Here is an 18,282-nt window from a genome sequence, read left to right on the forward strand (position 1 = left end):
TCACCATACCCCCCCTCATACCTCTCTCCATGTACCTCTAATCCCCCTCACACAATTTACTGGCCCAATTAACCCACTGTGCGACACCCCATATGACCCATTTCCGACACCCACCCACTCCCATTTCCTCGGTCACCATATCCCTCTCCGTAGCCACCCCTAACCCCCCTCACACAATTTATTGGCCCCATTAACCCACTCTTTGACACTCCACATGGCCCATTTCCGTTACCCACCCACTCCCATTTCCTCACTCACCATACCCCCATACCCCCTCCGTAGCCACTTCTAACCCCCCTCACACAATTTACTGACCCCACTAACCCACTATGCGACACCCCACACGACCCATTTCTGAGACCCAACCACTCCCATTTCCACGGTCACCATACCCCCCATACCCCTGTCCTTGGCCACCTCTAACCTCCCTCACACAATTTACTGACCCCATTAACCCACTGTTCGAAACTCCACACAGCCCATTTCTGTTACCCACCCACTCCTATTTCCTCGGTCACCATACCCCCCCCCCCCATGCCCCTCTCCGTAGCCACCTCTAATCCCCCTCACACAATTTGCTGGCCCCATTAACCCACTATGCGACACCCCATATGACCCATTTCTGACACCCACCCACTCCCATTTCCTTGGTCTCCATACCCCTCTCCGTAGCCACCCCTAACCCCCCTCACACAATTTATTAGCCCCATTAACCCACTGTTTGACACTCCACATGGCCCATTTCCGATACCCACCCACTCCCATTTCCTCACTCACCATACCCCCCCCATACCCCCTTCGTAGCCACCTCTAACCCCCCTCACACAATTTACTGACCTCACTAACCCACTATGCGACACCCCACACGACCCATTTCCGAGACCTATCCACTCCCATTTCCTCGGTCACCATACCCCCCCCTTCCCCCGTACGTAGCCACCTCTAACCCCCCTCACACAATTTACTGACTCCATTAACCCACTGTTCAACACTTCACACGGCCCATTTCCGACACCCACCCACTCCCATTTCCGCGGCAACCTTGACTGACCCCATAGCATCGGTCGGCCCGGGGTGGACGTCCATGTGAAGCACGAGGGCGACCCGGCGGTGGTGTGCCTGGCCTTCCTGATCAACGAGGGCGGCCTGGTCAGCGCCACAGGGGATGATTCTTTGCACCTGTGGAATATACAGCAGAAGACACCGCAGATTGTACACTCACTCAAGTTCCAGAGGGAGAGGTGAGGAAGGGATGGGATGGGATGGGAATGGATGGGGTGGTATGGGAAGCAATTGGAAGGGATGGGATGGGAAGGGAAAGGATGGGATAAGAAGGGAAGGGATGGGAGTGGGAAGGGAACGGATGGGATAGGAAGGGAAGGGAAGGGATAGGAAAGGAACGGAAGGAAAGGAACGGAAGGGAAGGGACAGGAAGTGAAGGGTTGGGAATGGAAGGGAAGGGAAGGAAAGGAGTGGGAATGGAAGGGATGGGAAGGGATGGGACAGGACAGTATGGGAAGGGATAGGAAGGAAAGGAAAGGGAAGAGATGGGACAGGATGGGAAGGGATGGGACAGGACAGGATGGGAAGGGATGGGACAGGACAGGATGGGAAGGGATGGGACAGGACAGGATGGGAAGGGATGGGACAGGACAGGATGGGAAGGGAAGGGAAGGTTAGGTCAGGGAACGGAACGGAACAGAAGGGAAGAAAAATGAAAACACTCCACCATTTCCACCACGCACCCCCCCATACCACTAACCCCCCCCCCCCTTCTCTTCCACCCAACCCCCCCCAGGATCACCACGCTCCACCTGCCCTTCCAAAGTCGCTGGCTGTACCTTGGGACGGAGCGCGGCAACATCCACATTGTCAACATTGAGAGCTTCACCCTCAGCGGCTACACCATCAACTGGAACAAGGCTATTGAGCTGTGAGTAGGCCTAATAGGAGTGTGACTATTGTGTTTAGGAGTGGTGTTAGGCGACTATTTGACACCCCACACGGATAGTTTCTGCTACCCCACCTATTGCTACTATTACTACTACTACTACTATTACTACCATCATTGCCTTCTTTAGGCCTAGTAGGAGTGTGACTATTGGTTTTAGGAGTGGTGTTAGACTAGTATTGGACACCCCACATGGATAGTTTCTGCTACCCCCACCTACTACTACTACTACTACTACTACTACTATTACCATCAAAGACCCATCCTGGTGCTGTGGTCCATCTAAGTGACTGCCCTGTGGAACCTGGGAAGGTGGGTGTACTACTACTACTACTACTACTACTACTACTACTACTACTACTACTACTACTACTACTACTACTACTACTACTACTACTACTACTACTACTACTAGTGTAAGCGCGGTGAGCAGCGCTTGTTGAGTGAGTGCCAAGGATGAGGGAAACCGCTGCGTGGAAGTCACTTCACGTTTATTGCACAGTGGTCAAACCTGCAAGCCGATATCATGAAACATTACAGTGTGAGGTACAGTCGCGATATGAAGTGATGTCGCCGTGTACGTTTATTTTCGATCACGCAAGTATGGTTATATATTTTCAAGAGTACCATTATTTTCCTGCATCTTCATCATAACTTAACTAAATATATTTTACAAGCTAGAAAAAAAATAGAAAAGAAATATTCAATGATGTCTTACGAAGACTTGTCGAAATATTTTGCCACAAAGTGTTTTCGTTCAGCAAGGAAAGAGTCAAATGAAGTCCAAATATCGACATATTACTCAAAGTAAAATTATCTTTTCATGATCATTGTTGACAACACTAAATCTAACATATGCACAATATATAGGACATGCATAATTACTCGATACCCTAAACTAGGATGGCGTAATTTATTTAATTTATACTCTCGTTTGATGATGACGTCATCGCCCGCACCTATTATTCAGCCCTGACTCACTCTTTGCCTTTCGTGGTCAACATAACGATAACAAAAGCTTTCCGTGGACTTGTAATGCATGATAGTGATCAAGGGAAGATGCCCACAGCCTATAACTACCGAGGGATAGTCGGAGATGGAAAAATAAGAATAAATAGCCTCAGAATAGTCGTGTTTTGTAACTCACTCTTTGCCGCCGATCGCAAACATCATTGCCTTTCTTGGTCAATATAACGATGCCAAAAGCTTCATGTAGACTTCTAATGCTTGGAGGTGATCAGTGGGACATGTCCACAGCTTATAAGTGCCATAGAATAATCGAGGAAGGCGGGGAAATAAGAAAATATGGCTTTGAAATGGAGGTGGTGGTCGGGCGGGTAGGCTAATCGCAGCGCTGCCAAACATTAGGCTGTGGTCGAGTGTTCGTAGAGGCGTCCGGAATTTTGATAGTTGAGATAATTATGGCAACCCTCCCTCCCTGTGAAGGCATTCTTCATTCATCATCGTCACTGAGCAATGTTACTATATATTTCAGCGCCCATGCTTATGATAAGAAGCCATCATAGTGAATAAAAGGTGTTTAATGTGAAACCTTATTAGTTGATCGTTTCTTAATCAATAAAACGCAAAGTAATGCCACGAACTGTCCATTAAACGCATCGTGTCATACTGTGCGTGTATTAAGAACTGCAGAAGACAGTTCATGGAATGACCCAGGATATATATATATATATATATATATATATATATATATATATATATATATATATATATATATATATATATATATATATATATATATATATATATGGCCTAAATCTGAACAACGTCTATCAAATGTGTTGCAAAGATAAGTACACGACGTGAGCTGAATCATTTCAAGGTTGTCTTCAGCACTGAAGACAACACATGACATTCGCAGTTGCATTTTTTAAAGCAAATGAATGTATGATTGTAATTTAGGTACTACTATGTTATTTTACCGTGTTTTACATCACAATGTATTCTAGATTATCATTAAAAGGGAACATTATAACATAAACAATAAATACACATCGCTTCCGTCACCTTCAAATGCTCCCGTCAAAAACATTTTGAGAGGGCGACATCACTTCATATCGCGACTGTACATATATACACCTTATCTCTACATTGTCCGGGACAGGGCAACTCTCTACAGTCCGACATATGAACATGAATGTAAACCTTATCCTTATATTCCGTGGCAGGACAACCCTTACCACTCGTCGTTAACAGGAATGTACTTGTACCCTTGTGGGAGGCAGAAGAGCCTTAGGCGCTAAGGAAACGTATTACAATATTGTGGCATCAGGAGATACTTAGACGCTAGACGATAACAGAGGAAGAGATACGTACGCATTGCGGGGTTAGTCAGATTACTCCTTCCAGTTCCACCAAGTCCCTTTCCGGAGCCAGCGACGTCGGCCCTCGTCCTTAACGGTGTGAATAACGCCGTGTTAACGGTATGAACGCCAGCCTGCTTCTACCTCGTCCTCCTTTCAGCCCACTGTCGGGATGACGGTTCCCTGCTGACACTCAAGCCTCGAGGAATGGCCGACGCCTCCACCACATTAACCCCGTAGCCCCGCGTTACCCTACATTAACCCTAGGAGGCATTACCCTTTGACCCTAGTAGGTCCAATATATGGGCGAAGACGGTCCTGATAAGCGCGTCGACATGTAAACATACACCACTGACCTTTAACCCTTCCGCGGCGCCGCGTCTGCACCGCGGCTACTGCCATCATTGCCTTCTCTGGGCCTAGTAGGAGTGTGACTATTGGTTTTAGAAGTGGTGTTAGGCGACTATTTGACACCCCACATGGATAGTTTCTGCTACCCCACCTATTGCTACTATTACTACTACTACCATCATTGCCTTCTCTGGGGCTAGTAGGAGTGTGACTATTGTGTTTAGGAGTGGTGTTAGGTGACTATTTGACACCCCACACGGATAGTTTCTACTACCCACCTATTGCTACTATTACTTCTACTACTACTTTTACTACTACTACTACTACTACTACCATCATTGCCTTCTCTGGGGCTAGTAGGAGTGTGACTATTGGTTTTAGGAGTGGTGTTAGGCGACTATTTGACACCCCACATGGATAGTTTCTACTACCCCACCTATTGCTACTATTACTACTACTACTGCTACTACTACTACCATCATTGCCTTCTCTGGGGCTAGTAGGAGTGTGACTATTGGTTTTAGGAGTGGTGTTAGGCGACTATTTGACACCCCACATGGATAGTTTCTGCTACCCTGCCTACTACTACTATTACTATTTCTACTACTACCATCATTGCCTTCTCTGGGCCTAGTAGGAGTGTGACTATTGGTTTTAGGAGTGGTGTTAGGCGACTATTTGACACCCCACATGGATAGTTTCTACTACCCCACCTATTGCTACTATTACTACTACTACTATTACTACCATCATTGCCTTCTCTAGGCCTAGTAGGAGTGTGACTATTGGTTTTAGGAGTGGTGTTAGGCGACTATTTGACACCCCACATGGATAGTTTCTACTATCCCACCTATTGGTACTATTACTACTACTACTATTACTACCATCATTGCCTTCTCTAGGCCTAGTAGGAGTGTGACTATTGGTTTTAGGAGTGGTGTTAGGCGACTATTTGACACCCCACATGGATAGTTTCTGCTACCCCACCTATTGGTACTATTACTACTACTACTATTACTACCATCATTGCCTTCTCTAGGCCTAGTAGGAGTGTGACTATTGGTTTTAGGAGTGGTGTTAGGCGACTATTTGACATCCCACATGGATAGTTTCTACTATCCCACCTATTGGTACTATTACTACTACTACTATTACTACCATCATTGCCTTCTCTAGGCCTAGTAGGAGTGTGACTATTGGTTTTAGGAGTGGTGTTAGACTAGTATTGGACACCCCACATGGATAGTTTCTGCTACCCCACCTACTACTACTACTACTACTACTACTACTACTACTACTACTACTATTTGCAGGTCTCGCAAGACCCATCCTGGTGCTCTGGTCCATCTAAGTGACTGCCCTGTGGAACCTGGGAAGGTGGGTGTACTACTACTACTGTTACTACTACAGTTACTACTACTACTACTACTACTACTACTACTACTACTACTAATTCTCTCTCTCACCCTCTCATTGCCGCATCATCTGGGCCTCTCAAAATGTTTACGTTTTTGTCTGTATCTTTGGTGTTTTACGAGTTACTTTATTTTTGAACATACGTAAAGATGCGCCATTGCTTCCTCTATTACCCCCAATAAAGCACTAACCTCGGCGTTCCCTCGGCAGCTCCTGATTGGCTACGAGAGCGGTCAGCTTGTCTTGTGGGACTTCAAAGGGCGCACCGCTGAGGTTCGCTACCATTCTGCCGAACCACTGAGGTAAGCCGTGTTTTTTGCCTGTATCCTCGCTCTGTGACGAGGAGGAAGAGAAGGAGGAGGAGGAAGAAGAAGAAGAGGAGGAGGAGGAGGAGGAGGAACTGGACAAAGAGGAGGAAGAGGAGGAGGAGGAGGAGGAGGAAGAAGAAGAAGAAGAAGAAGAAGAAGAAGAAGAAGAAGAAGAAGAGGAGGAGGAGGAGGAACTGGACAAAGAGGAGGAAGAGGAGGAGGAGGAGGAAGAATAAAATGTTGAAAAGCCTGGGTCTGAGGACACCCCCTTGCGGTGTGCCCAGGTCAAACACTTCCTCCGTGGAGGCAGCACCCTGGAAGACCACTTGTGCCTCCTACCATACAAATAGTCCCTGATCCAGCATAAGAGTCTTCCACGGACACCCTTCAGAGTGAGTTCCTCCATTATGACATCCTTGTTGGCCCTATCAGAGGCCCCTTTCAGGTCCACAAAAGCTCGACAAATCATGTCTGGATTACTAAGGCACTTAAGAAAACAGTCACTTGTGGAACGGCCCTTCATAAACCCATGTAAGTTTGGGGAGAGCCAGCTTATAGAGAAGTCTGTTCAAGATCACCCGCTCTAACAGTTTACACACACAGCTCGTCAGGGAGATAGGGCGAAAGGTGCCATCACCCTTGGGGATGGGAACGATCAATGCAGCTTTCCACGGAGGGGGGAGGCAACCTGCGGCAAACGACATGTTGAACAGGTCAAGCAGGGGTTGTCGCCCTGCACAACGAGTAAGGCATTAAGAATGTCGTAAGTCAACCCGTCGTGGCCCGGGGCTGTCGACTTGCCATGTTTGACGGCAAGAAGGAGTTCATCGTGGGTGATGGGGACACATGTGTCATCCAGAAGTGTGACGTGGTGCTGAGCGAGGGCCATCCGCCGCTCCCTGTGGCGGGCAAGTTCAGCCTGGTGTTGTGCAGGGAGACCACCAAGGGAGGAGGCCCTCTGCCACTGGCGCATCAGGTCCTGGGCCCGGCCCGCAGGGTCAGGGTCACTCACCAGCCGTTTGGTCCTCCCTCTCACCCTGTTGACATGGTGCCAAACCTCCCGCAGGGAGCGGGTCTTGCGCACGCTGGCAAGGAAGGCGACCCAGTGTCGTGAGCGGGCCTCTTGTCTGAGTTCAGTGAGGTGGCGCGCCACAGCGACCATGGCATCGCGGGCAGCCCGATCGGCGGGGTCCTGCTGCTGACAGTTGGAGACAGCCTGGTCCGAGGCGTAGGTCTGCAGGCGGCGCTTGGCGGGCCTTGGAGGGGCCCTGCCAGCTGCAACAAAACTCTCGACGGTGTCCAGCAGGCCGTGGTACAGCGAGGCGGCGTCGGTAAAGGATCCCTTCACAGTATGGTACCGCGCCCCGACTTCGGCAACGAGGCGCGGCATCCGGGCAGCAGGGACAGCCAACCGCTGCCGGGACACAGCAGGGGCAGGCTGGATCGGGATGGTCGTCTCCAGGGCAAAGTTGTCTGGGGTCTCAATGAGGTTGGCATTCCTGCAGAGCGGCACATTGTGGATGATGACAGTGTGCTGCGGCTCCGCTGCATTTTGCACCAAAACTACGTCGAGGAACCCCTCAGGGAGGAGCCGCCTGTAGAAGGCGACGTCGTCCCTGACCGTGAGATAAGGTCGGAGCCTACCCTCCTTGAAGAGCGGCTCCAACTCACCGTGCTGCTTCAGTAGAGAAGCAAACCACGCGTATTGCTGGGCTGGTGTCAGCCCGGCCTCGGCGGGGAAGTCTAGGCGGCGGCGGGTGGGTTGGTGCGGGGCAGCAGAGGCCGCGGCTGGGTGCGTGTCCTCCAGGGGCACCTCACCGTCAACCAGGACAGTCTCAGAGCTACCAGACTGCACACCCTCCATGGGTGCGGCGGCAGCTTTAACAGGAGAGGCAGTGGGGGAGAGGCAGCCAGGATTATCCAGCTTGAGCCGCTTGCTAGCGCTGGCCACGTGGTCCTCCGAACAAAGGCGAGGGTCAAGTTCGGCAGAGTCGTCCATCTCTTCAGTCTCTTCAGACCACAGGCGCCGTTCCTCAGGGGCAGGACACTGCCCGGAAGCCGCCGAGTAGGAATGTTCGTCAGCCATGTCCTCTAGACACTGTTCATTGCGTGGAAGGCAGGGCATCCACGGACGGAGCACAGGACAACGCACGTCTGCACACCACGGCCGTGTAGACCAGACTGGAAAAAAAAAAAAAAAGAAGAAGAGGAGGAGGAACTGGACAAAGAGGAGGAAGAGGAGGAGGAAGAGGAAGAAGAAGAAGAAGAAGAAGAAGAAGAAGAGGAGGAGGAACTCAAACTCCTCCTCTTCCTCTTCCTCCTCCTCCTCCTCCTCCTCCTCCTCTTCCTCTTCCTCCATTATTATCAGTAGGAGGAGGAGGAGCTGGACAAGGAAGAGGAAGAAGAGGAGGAGGAGGAGGAGGAAATGGAAGAAGAAAAAGAGGAGGAGGAGGACAACTCAAACTCCTCCTCCTAATAATAATAATAATAATAATAATAATAATAATAATAATAATAATAATAATAATAATAATAATAATAATAATAATAATAATAATAATAATAATCCTAATCCCGTTTTCTATGCCTGTCACAGTTTAGCGCGGTGCCCCCAAATTATGACGCCGTTTACCGCCAACTCTCCCAGCGGGGCGCGAGGGTGCTGGCACTGGGCCGGAAGGAGCTCGGAAGACTATCCCACTCTGAGGTATGCATAGTAGTAGTAGTAGTAGTAGTAGTAGTAGTAGTAGTAGTAATAGTTGTGGTTGTTGTTGAGAGACCACATGTACCTAGGAATCTATAGATCATCCCGTATCTATGTAAAAGTGTCTATATAACAGGCCCTTGTATCTGTGTAATCTTGGTCTGTTTCTCTCCTATGTGAATCTATGTTAAAATTTGGGACCTGTTTTTCCTGACAATCTATATATCCTCCCCTTGTATCTATGTAAAAGTGTCTATATAACAGGTCCTTGTATCTGTGTAATCTTGGTCTGTTTCTCTCCTATGTGAATCTGTTAAAATTTGGGACCTGTTTTTTGTGACAATCTATATATCCTCCCCTTGTATCTATGTAAAAGTGTCTATATATCAGGTCCTTGTATCTGTGTAATCTTGGGGCCGGATTCATCAAACCATTTACCAGACCTCTGTTTGGTAAGTTTCGCGGTATCTCTGCCCACCCAGTAAATCGGCATTCATCAATCACTTACCGCACCTCTGGTAAGGCCAAAAGTTACCACGGCTCCGAGCACCCGTAAGTGAGTTACCGGAGGCGTGGTGAGTGGGTAAACACTGCCGCCTCAGGTTTGTTTTCCCGCGTGGCTGCTTGTATCGGCGGCTCCTGAACATGACAATGCAATGCGATAATCTGGGTAGTTGCAGGAGCATGAAAACGTGTGATGGTGACGGAAATAAGTGGAGAGAGACGTGGAAAAGACCAAGTGAGTGACACGTGGCCGCATCGGCGATGAGTTAGCCTCAGTTTTCACTCTCTGCTTACTGTGTTCCATGGTTTTATACGCAAATATTCGACTGACATGCTTAGTAGTGAATGGAAGTGACAGACATGAGTGAGTACAGCCGTGTAAACACCGCTGAGTACATCAAAATGAACGGCACATTAGCGGGTCAGCTGCCACCTCTGCACGAATCAAAAGTGGTGTTTTTTTTTACTTAAATTTCCATGATGTTGATCTGCAACGTTAAAGACTCAAAGCAAATAGTTAGCATATGAAAAGAAATGCAGTTCATAAGACTTGTGGGAAGAGTGCACGGGGAACTCTGTTGATGAAGAGTAATCATTCAAATCATGGGACTATTATTATTAGCTGTTGTTGTTTAGCAGTGTGTCTCACAGTCATAGTCATTGATTATTGTAATTGTGTTTTGAAATGTTTAGATGTCTAGCTGGACATAATTAGTGTCAGAGGAGATACCATGAAGGCAGTTTTTCCAGCTATAATTATAATCAGCCCAGGCTCAAGCCTCACACTATTCTGGGCCACCCTTGGACTTGGTTGTTGAGATGTTAGTCGCTCTACGTACTGAGTTCTTCCTTGCGTGTAAACAAATACTATTAACAAATGTGTGGAAATCATTCACTTCATTTACACATCCAATATTTCCAATAGACTAATAAAATAATGGTCCAGGCACATGAGTGATGGATTATTTATTGAAAAAAAATTTGGGGGGGGGAGTGTTCTGTGTCCCTCTAACAAATGTTTTTGATATGCTGGTAAAATGATACTTAACAAAGTAATGATGGAGGGAGAATTTGGAATGCCGGGGCCAAGGGGTAAAGTAATGCTGGTGATAATTATTTTTTCAGCTGTTAGTTTTATCGGATAACATTAGGTTAGTTTGGGTTTTCAGGACTCCTGACCCAAGCAAAATATAATGCACTGTGGTGTTTGTCACCTATGGACTAGGTTGATTTTGCCAAGCTGGAAACAATTTTGTAAAACATTTTACCAGAATGTCAGCAGGAATTAGGGAGCAAGAGACCCGTTGCTTGACAAGCTGCCGTGACATTTCATCCGAAGAAATGGAGACACCGTTTTAGATCTGGATGGAACGTTTGATAATAAATAGTTATTTACTTAGGCTCTGTATAATTATATTAGCTGATCATTGGACTTTTTTAAGTAACTGGAACAAAAAGAATCCAATTCTAGCATATGAGATTATTACCCTATATAATTTATTTTTTTTGTAGGTGAAATGGCGCTGCTCTGGGCACTGGAACATGACAGGCTACGACGGGAAAGAGTTTTCAGAGACCGTCTCAATCCTTTAGAGGTCAGCGATGATCTCCTCCTACACTATTATCGGCTGCCCCGCCATGAAATCCTTCAGCTGTGTGAGGAGATGGACCACACATCCACGGGCCCACAAGTAGGACAAGAGCAATTCCAATCCACACACAGATCTTGGTTGCCCTGCGTTTTTATGCCAGTGGGACATTTCAGAATGTGGTGGGTGATGTAGCTGGTATCAGTCAGTCATCAATATCAAGAATATTGAATGATGTTACTGAGGCTTTGTTGAACAAAGCAAAACGAGAAATAAATATGCCCCAAAATCTGCAGGAGCTCTTGCTTATCAAGCAAGATTTTTATGGCCTCAGTGGATTCCCTTCTGTCATAGGGGCAATAGACTGCACTCACATACCCATCAAAGCACCTGCAAATGCAGTTGCTTATCTGAACAGAAAGAGGAAGTACAGCCTTAATGTACACATTGTGGCAGACTCAAAGATGAGGATCATCAGCTTCTGTGCAAGCTTTCCCGGGAGTGTTCGTGACTCCTACATGTGGCGTCAGAGTGTTCTGCGCCAGCAGTTTGTGGAGGGCCAGTACGGAGACTCACTGCTTCTTGGTAACCTTTGCTGTATTTTGTAAAATTTAGCAGCTGTAAGAAAAACAGCATAAGTTAATGTGCCTCCCTGGTGCTGTGGTTTGTATACATTTTCACAACTGTGTGCCTGAGTTCAAATCCTTCTTTTCTGGATGATTGGTAAATTGTTACCTGGGGAAGGTGAGCCGGTAGCCTGGATGCTGCACTGGGCCTGTGTCCCAAGTTAATGGATTGTTACAGGCTGAAGGGCCAATGGTGTGGAGATGAGCATCGCGACCATTCAAAGCTAACAGCATGTGCTCCCAACTTAACCTGTATGTTAATGTTTGGCTTTGTTATCCTCGACTTGTCAGATGCATTATCCTGGTTATCCTTTGCAGGGATTAATATGGATGAGTAGTTACAAAAAGGTTATGGAAATGCTGTCCATTCACAGTCACAGCATGTATTCTGACCCTTTTAGAACAATTTTGCTATTTACCAACTGCTTTCCAACTTCACGCTCATGCTTGTCCAGAATCTAATAACTTTCCTCAATGTCAAGCCTTTTAAACTTTGTTTTTTGTAATGCCTACAAAATTCATTTATATACATAAGTGCCTCTGAAGTGTATTTAGTAGCAAATATAATTTTTATGCGGTAAATAGGACAACCTGTTTCATTAGGGCAAAATAAAGAACAAACAACAAGGAATGGACTGGGTGTCATAAGAATAAAAGACAGGGTAGTATATTTTTATAAAATGGCCACTCATATTTTTTAGAGCAATGGAAATGTAGTTAAGGAATGGAAAGAGACAAAGAGTAAGGAACATTATGAAATGTATACTGCATAATAGGGCAGACAAGGCCCCTGTATATAGATATCATTTGGGAGGATAAAAGAACTGGCAGAGATGATACAGAAAGCCCAACCTCAAGGAAGCTGATTAAGTAAGAGAGGAGATGTGAAGCTTCCAGTTGAGATTTTGAGTTAAGGACAGACCGAGGATGTTTAGTGTAGGTGACAGCTGAGTGTTATTGAAAAATGGGGGATAAGTGTTTGGAAGATTGTGTCAAGTTGACAGGTTAAAAAATTGAGTTTTAGAGGCGTTGAAGGACTTGGCTTAATTGGAAGTGATAGTAAGGTATGAAGTTGAGCATTCTGCAGCCTCCATCCTGGAATCGTGTAGTTTCTGTTGGGAAGGTCTTTTGTAGTCTGAAGGATTGGAACGGTCACCCGTCTTGGGCACAGGCTGCATGTTGGCATACTTCCAGTAGGAAGTAAAACTTAGATGTTAAAAGACAGTGGTGTGGACGGAGGGGTTGGCCATGTTGGTGGTGCTGGGTGTGGAGGTCTGCTGGATGGTCCTAAGGGAGGGGCTGAGGAGGCATCTGTGGAGGGATCCTTTAAGGTGCAGTGGCTGTTCATCCTCGCTTTTGGGCTGGACGATAAATGGGTACCTGAGGAAGATTGGGGAAGGTAAACTGATGTAAACTGGATGTCACCCTAGCACAGTGCCTTGGAAGTAATGGGATCTTTTTCACGGCAGGCTCAATGTGCTGTAAATGAACTTTGAGGCCACACGCAGCTATAGCGTGTGGCCCCATTGTAGATAATAGTGTCTTAATACTACCCTCGTGAAAGAGCTTAAGTAGTAGACAGGAAGATACACAAACAGAGAAAGGCTGTTCCAGAATTCAGCAGCTTAAGGGATGAAAGCATTAAGGAGCTGGTTAACTTTCCCTTAACAAAAACAACCACTGCAAAGATGATGTTAGATGAAAAATTAGTTTATATTCTGATCCTTGCAGGTGATTCTGGTTATCCTCTGGAGCCCTTCCTAATGACACCAGTGAGCCAGCCAACAACTGATGCTCACCGCGCCTGTAACCGCAGCCACTCCAGGACACGTGTTGTGCTGGAACAGACTTTTGGGGTATTAAAATCTCGGTTCCGTTGCTTGCATGGGTCAGGTGGCAGCCTTCAGTATGACCCAGTCAAGTGTGCCAAAAGTGCAATTGCATGTATGCTATTGCATAATATTTGTATCAGTAGAAGAATTCAGTTAAATGAGCCTTTAGTACAAGAGATTGAAAACATGGAAAATGATGCCTACAGGGGAAATGAAGACACAGGGCAGGCTCGACGAAGGGGTCTGATTGACAATGTCTTTTCATAGACAGTGTTGTTGGTTGGTTCCTGTGTCTTCATTTCCCCTGTAGGCATCATTTTCCATGTTTTCAATCTTTTACTAAAGGCTCATTTAATTGAATTCTTCTACTGACACAAATGTTATGCAATAGCATACATGCATACTTTGTCTTTGCATAACTTGTTTGGTGATGGTTTGTAAGGCACTAATATGCAGGTATACTGAGGTGTATGTAATATATGGTGCAATTGCTGCTCTGTTTAGTGTCACAATGTTTGGACAAGGTCAGGTTGTTCAGGGTGGAGACAGCATGATGAATGTTGACGACACCACCGCCCTGACAGCCACCAACACCACCGCCCTGACAGCCACCAACACCACCACCCTGACAGCCACCAACACCACCACCCTGACAGCCACCAACACCACCACCCTGACAGCCACCAACACCACCACCCTGACAGCCACCAACACCACCGCCCTGACAGCCACCAACACCACCACCCAGACAGCCACCAACACCACCACCCTGACAGCCACCAACACCACCACCCTGACAGCCACCACCACCACCACCCTGACAGCCACCAACACCACCACCTGACAGCCACCAACACCACCACCCTGACAGCCACCAACACCACCACCCTGACAGCCACCAACCACCACCCTGACAGCCACCAACACCCCCACCCTGACAGCCACCAACACCACCACCCTGACAGCCACCAACACCACCACCTGACAGCCACCAACACCACCACCCTGACAGCCACCAACACCACCACCCTGACAGCCACCAACACCACCACCCTGACAGCCACCAACACCACCACCCTGACAGCCACCAACACCACCACCCTGACAGCCACCAACACCACCACCCTGACAGCCACCAACACCACCACCACCCTGACAGCCACCAACACCACCACCCCTGACACCAACACCACCACCCTGACAGCCATGCTACCAACACCACCACCCTGACAGCCACCAACACCACCACCCTGACAGCCACCAACACCACCACCCTGACAGCCACCAACACCACCACCCTGACAGCCACCAACACCACCACCCTGACAGCCACCAACACCACCAACGCAGCCACAACACCACCACCTGACAGCCACCAACACCACCACCCTGACAGCCACCAACACCACCACCCTGACAGCCACCAACACCACCACCCTGACAGCCACCAACACCACCACCCTGACAGCCACCAACACCACCACCCTGACAGCCACCAACACCACCACCCTGACAGCCACCAACACCACCACCCTGACAGCCACCAACACCACCACCTGACAGCCACCAACACCACCCCTGACAGCCACCAACACCACCACCCCTGACAGCCACCAACACCACCACCCTGACAGCCACCAACACCACCACCATTCCTGACAGCCACCAACACCACCACCCTGACAGCCACCAACACCACCACCCTGACAGCCACCAACCCCACCATGTCAGCAACCAACACCACCACCCTGACAGCCACCAACACCACCACCCTGACAGCCACCAACACCACCACCCTGACAGCCACCAACACCACCACCCTGACAGCCACCAACACCACCACCCTGACAGCCACCAACACCACCACCCTGACAGCCACCAACACCACCACCCTGACAGCCACCAACACCACCACCTGACAGCCACCAAAACCACCACCATGAAAGCCACCAACACCACCACCCTGACAGCCACCAACACCACCACCTGACAGCCACCAACACCACCACCCTGACAGCCACCAACACCACCACCCTGACAGCCACCAACACCACCACCCTGACAGCCACCAACACCACCACCCTGACAGCCACCAACACCACCACCTGACAGCCACCAACACCACCACCCTGACAGCCACCAACACCACCACCGTGACAGCCACCAACACCACCACCCTGACAGCCCCCAACACCACCACCGACAGCCACCACCACCCACCCCTGACAGCCACCAACACCACCACCTGACAGCCACCAACACCACCACCCTGACAGCCACCAACACCACCACCCTGACAGCCACCAACACCACCACCCTGACAGCCACCAACACCACCACCCTGACAGCCACCAACACCACCACCCTGACAGCCACCAACACCACCACCCTGACAGCCACCAACACCACCGCCCTGACAGCCACCAACACCACCACCCTGACAGCCACCAACACCACCGCCCTGACAGCCACCAACACCACCACCCTGACAGCCACCAACACCACCACCCTGACAGCCACCAACACCACCACCCTGACAGCCACCAACACCACCACCTGACAGCCACCACCACCCTGACAGCCACCAGTGAGAGAGAGGAACACACCGGGAGACTGAGGGGCAGGGTTTCTGTTTTGGGTGCTCAGGGTTTGTGGTGACTCCTCACTCATGTCACTGAAACTGTATATGCATGTAAGTTTGTATATTATGATTCTAACCTACATGTACCTAAAAGACACTTAAAAATATATTATACAAACTTGCATGTATATACATCTCAGTGAAAAGTGTGAGTCGCCACAAAGCCCAAGCACTTAAAACAGAAGCCCTGCCATCTCAAGACACCAGTTTGTTCTTCTCTCGCTGGCAACTCTCAGAGCAGTCTCATCAACAACATTCCTCATGCTGTCTCCACCTGAACAACCTCCTGGCTTGTTTTGCTCTGAGGTGGTGGCCTTGCTGTCAGCAATGTTCTCATGCTGTCTCCACCTGAACACCCTCCTGGCTTGTTTTGCTCTGAGGGTGGTGGCGCTGCTGTCAGCAATGTTCCTCATGCTGTCTCCACCCTGAACAACCTCCTGGCTTGTTTTGCTCTGAGGGTGGTGGCGCTGCTGTCAGCAATGTTCCTCATGCTGTCTCCACCCTGAACAACCTCCTGGCTTGTTTTGCTCTGAGGGTGGTGGCCTTGCTGTCAGCAATGTTCCTCATGCTGTCTCCACCCTGAACAACCTCCTGGCTTGTTTTGCTCTGAGGGTGGTGGCCTTGCTGTCAGCAATGTTCCTCATGCTGTCTCCCTGAACAACCTCCTGGCTTGTTTTGCTCTGAGGGTGGTGGCCTTGCTGTCAGCAATGTTCCTCATGCTGTCTCCTCCCTGAACAACCTCCTGGCTTGTTTTGCTCTGAGGTGGTGGCCTTGTCAGCAATGTTCTCATGCTGTCTCCTCCCTGAACAACCTCCTGGCTTGTTTTGCTCTGAGGGTGGTGGCAAGCTCTGCAATGTTCCTCATGCTGTCTCCACCCAAAACAACCTGACCTCAACTAAACATTCTGACACTATATAGAACAGCAATTGCACCATACATTCTGCACACACACACACACACATACATATATATATATATATATATATATATATATATATATATATATATATATATATATATATATATATATATATATATATATATATATATATAGATAGATAGATAGATAGATAGATAGATATATAGATAGATATATAGATAGATAGATAGATAGATAGATTATAGATGACACCTGTACATTAGGGCAACACCTAGACTTAATTTACACCTCGCCTGAGTCTTCTGTCTCTTGTACCCACGGCTTGGCACCTTTGGCGTTTCTATGTATTTTTTTGTAATGTTTTTCATTTTAACATTTCTTCTAAGTCACTTTAAATTATACAAACTACAAATTCATACCACTGCGATTTTCGGATGATTGGACTTTTACTGTATTGGTGTCTTTTTGCATACGTATGTGTGCAAAATAATTGCTGCATTAACAAAAGGAAAGACTTTTTTATTCAAAAGGAATATTAATACTTGAGAAATGGAAGGGCAGACACTTTGACTGATTGATTTAGAATGTTTTTATACCTATAGTCCATTCACTTCAGCTGTGAATCCACAATGGCTGGAAATATTGATAAAAAATTAAAGTATATATTATCATTAAATGTTGTTCTCTGACTTCTACTCACCGTAATTATTAACAATTGAGGACGGAAAATTGTGTTAATAGTTGTGGAATCACTGCTTATTCCAATGTTATCAACAAAATAAACTTATCTATATCAGATGAGCTAAGTAAAGGAATACTAATATTTCTTGATTATAGAATAGTGTTTTGGAGTCAAAATTGTCAGATACCCTCCCTGCCAACAGCCAGTCAGCAGTGTCTTAATATACTAAGGTAAGATCTAGGGATCCACCTTAACAGAATGGATTATGGTATAATTCATGTTATGCTACAAAGGCAAAATAAAAAAAAGGTTAACTATGTTTTGTTTCTAACTAAAGAAACCCATTTAATAAAAACCTACCTAATTGGACCTGTCACCTTATTTTGACAAGGTAACTGCAATTTTTTCCAAGGCTGCAGCTACCTTGTCCATAGTACCACTCAGCCTCCTCACTTCAAGAAGGATATCTTCTTG

At 47.6% G+C, this 18,282-nt stretch overlaps 1 protein-coding gene and 1 long non-coding RNA gene across 3 annotated transcripts in view; one reads left to right on the plus strand and one right to left on the minus strand.

The window, feature by feature from the left end:
* The window catches only part of LOC126989194 (syntaxin-binding protein 5-like), a gene marked incomplete at its 5' end in the record, with an annotated part of 14,516 nt that extends 2,548 nt beyond the window's left edge, over positions 1-11,968 (plus strand). Inside the window, 6 exons of the mRNA XM_050847780.1 lie at positions 1,059-1,241; positions 1,799-1,933; positions 5,940-6,003; positions 6,253-6,344; positions 8,947-9,057; positions 11,071-11,968. Of these exons, the coding sequence (XP_050703737.1) occupies positions 1,059-1,241; positions 1,799-1,933; positions 5,940-6,003; positions 6,253-6,344; positions 8,947-9,057; positions 11,071-11,074 (589 nt within the window). The remainder of the gene's footprint in view (positions 1-1,058; positions 1,242-1,798; positions 1,934-5,939; positions 6,004-6,252; positions 6,345-8,946; positions 9,058-11,070) is intronic.
* A 1,835-nt stretch (positions 11,969-13,803) lies between these two features.
* LOC126989195 (uncharacterized) lies at positions 13,804-16,157 on the minus strand. Of its 2 annotated transcripts, XR_007743022.1 has the most exons (4): positions 16,042-16,157; positions 15,401-15,520; positions 14,971-15,161; positions 13,804-14,326 (listed from the first exon to the last, which is right to left on the minus strand). It is a non-coding gene; the product is annotated as an uncharacterized LOC126989195 (long non-coding RNA). The 2 variants fall into 2 exon arrangements; XR_007743023.1 differs by lacking the exon at positions 15,401-15,520 and having other exon boundaries at positions 13,805-14,326.
* Positions 16,158-18,282: the final 2,125 nt, after the last annotated feature.

The sequence above is a fragment of the Eriocheir sinensis genome, unplaced genomic scaffold (genome assembly GCF_024679095.1).
Source record: "Eriocheir sinensis breed Jianghai 21 unplaced genomic scaffold, ASM2467909v1 Scaffold109, whole genome shotgun sequence".
Classification (NCBI taxonomy): domain Eukaryota; kingdom Metazoa; phylum Arthropoda; class Malacostraca; order Decapoda; family Varunidae; genus Eriocheir; species Eriocheir sinensis.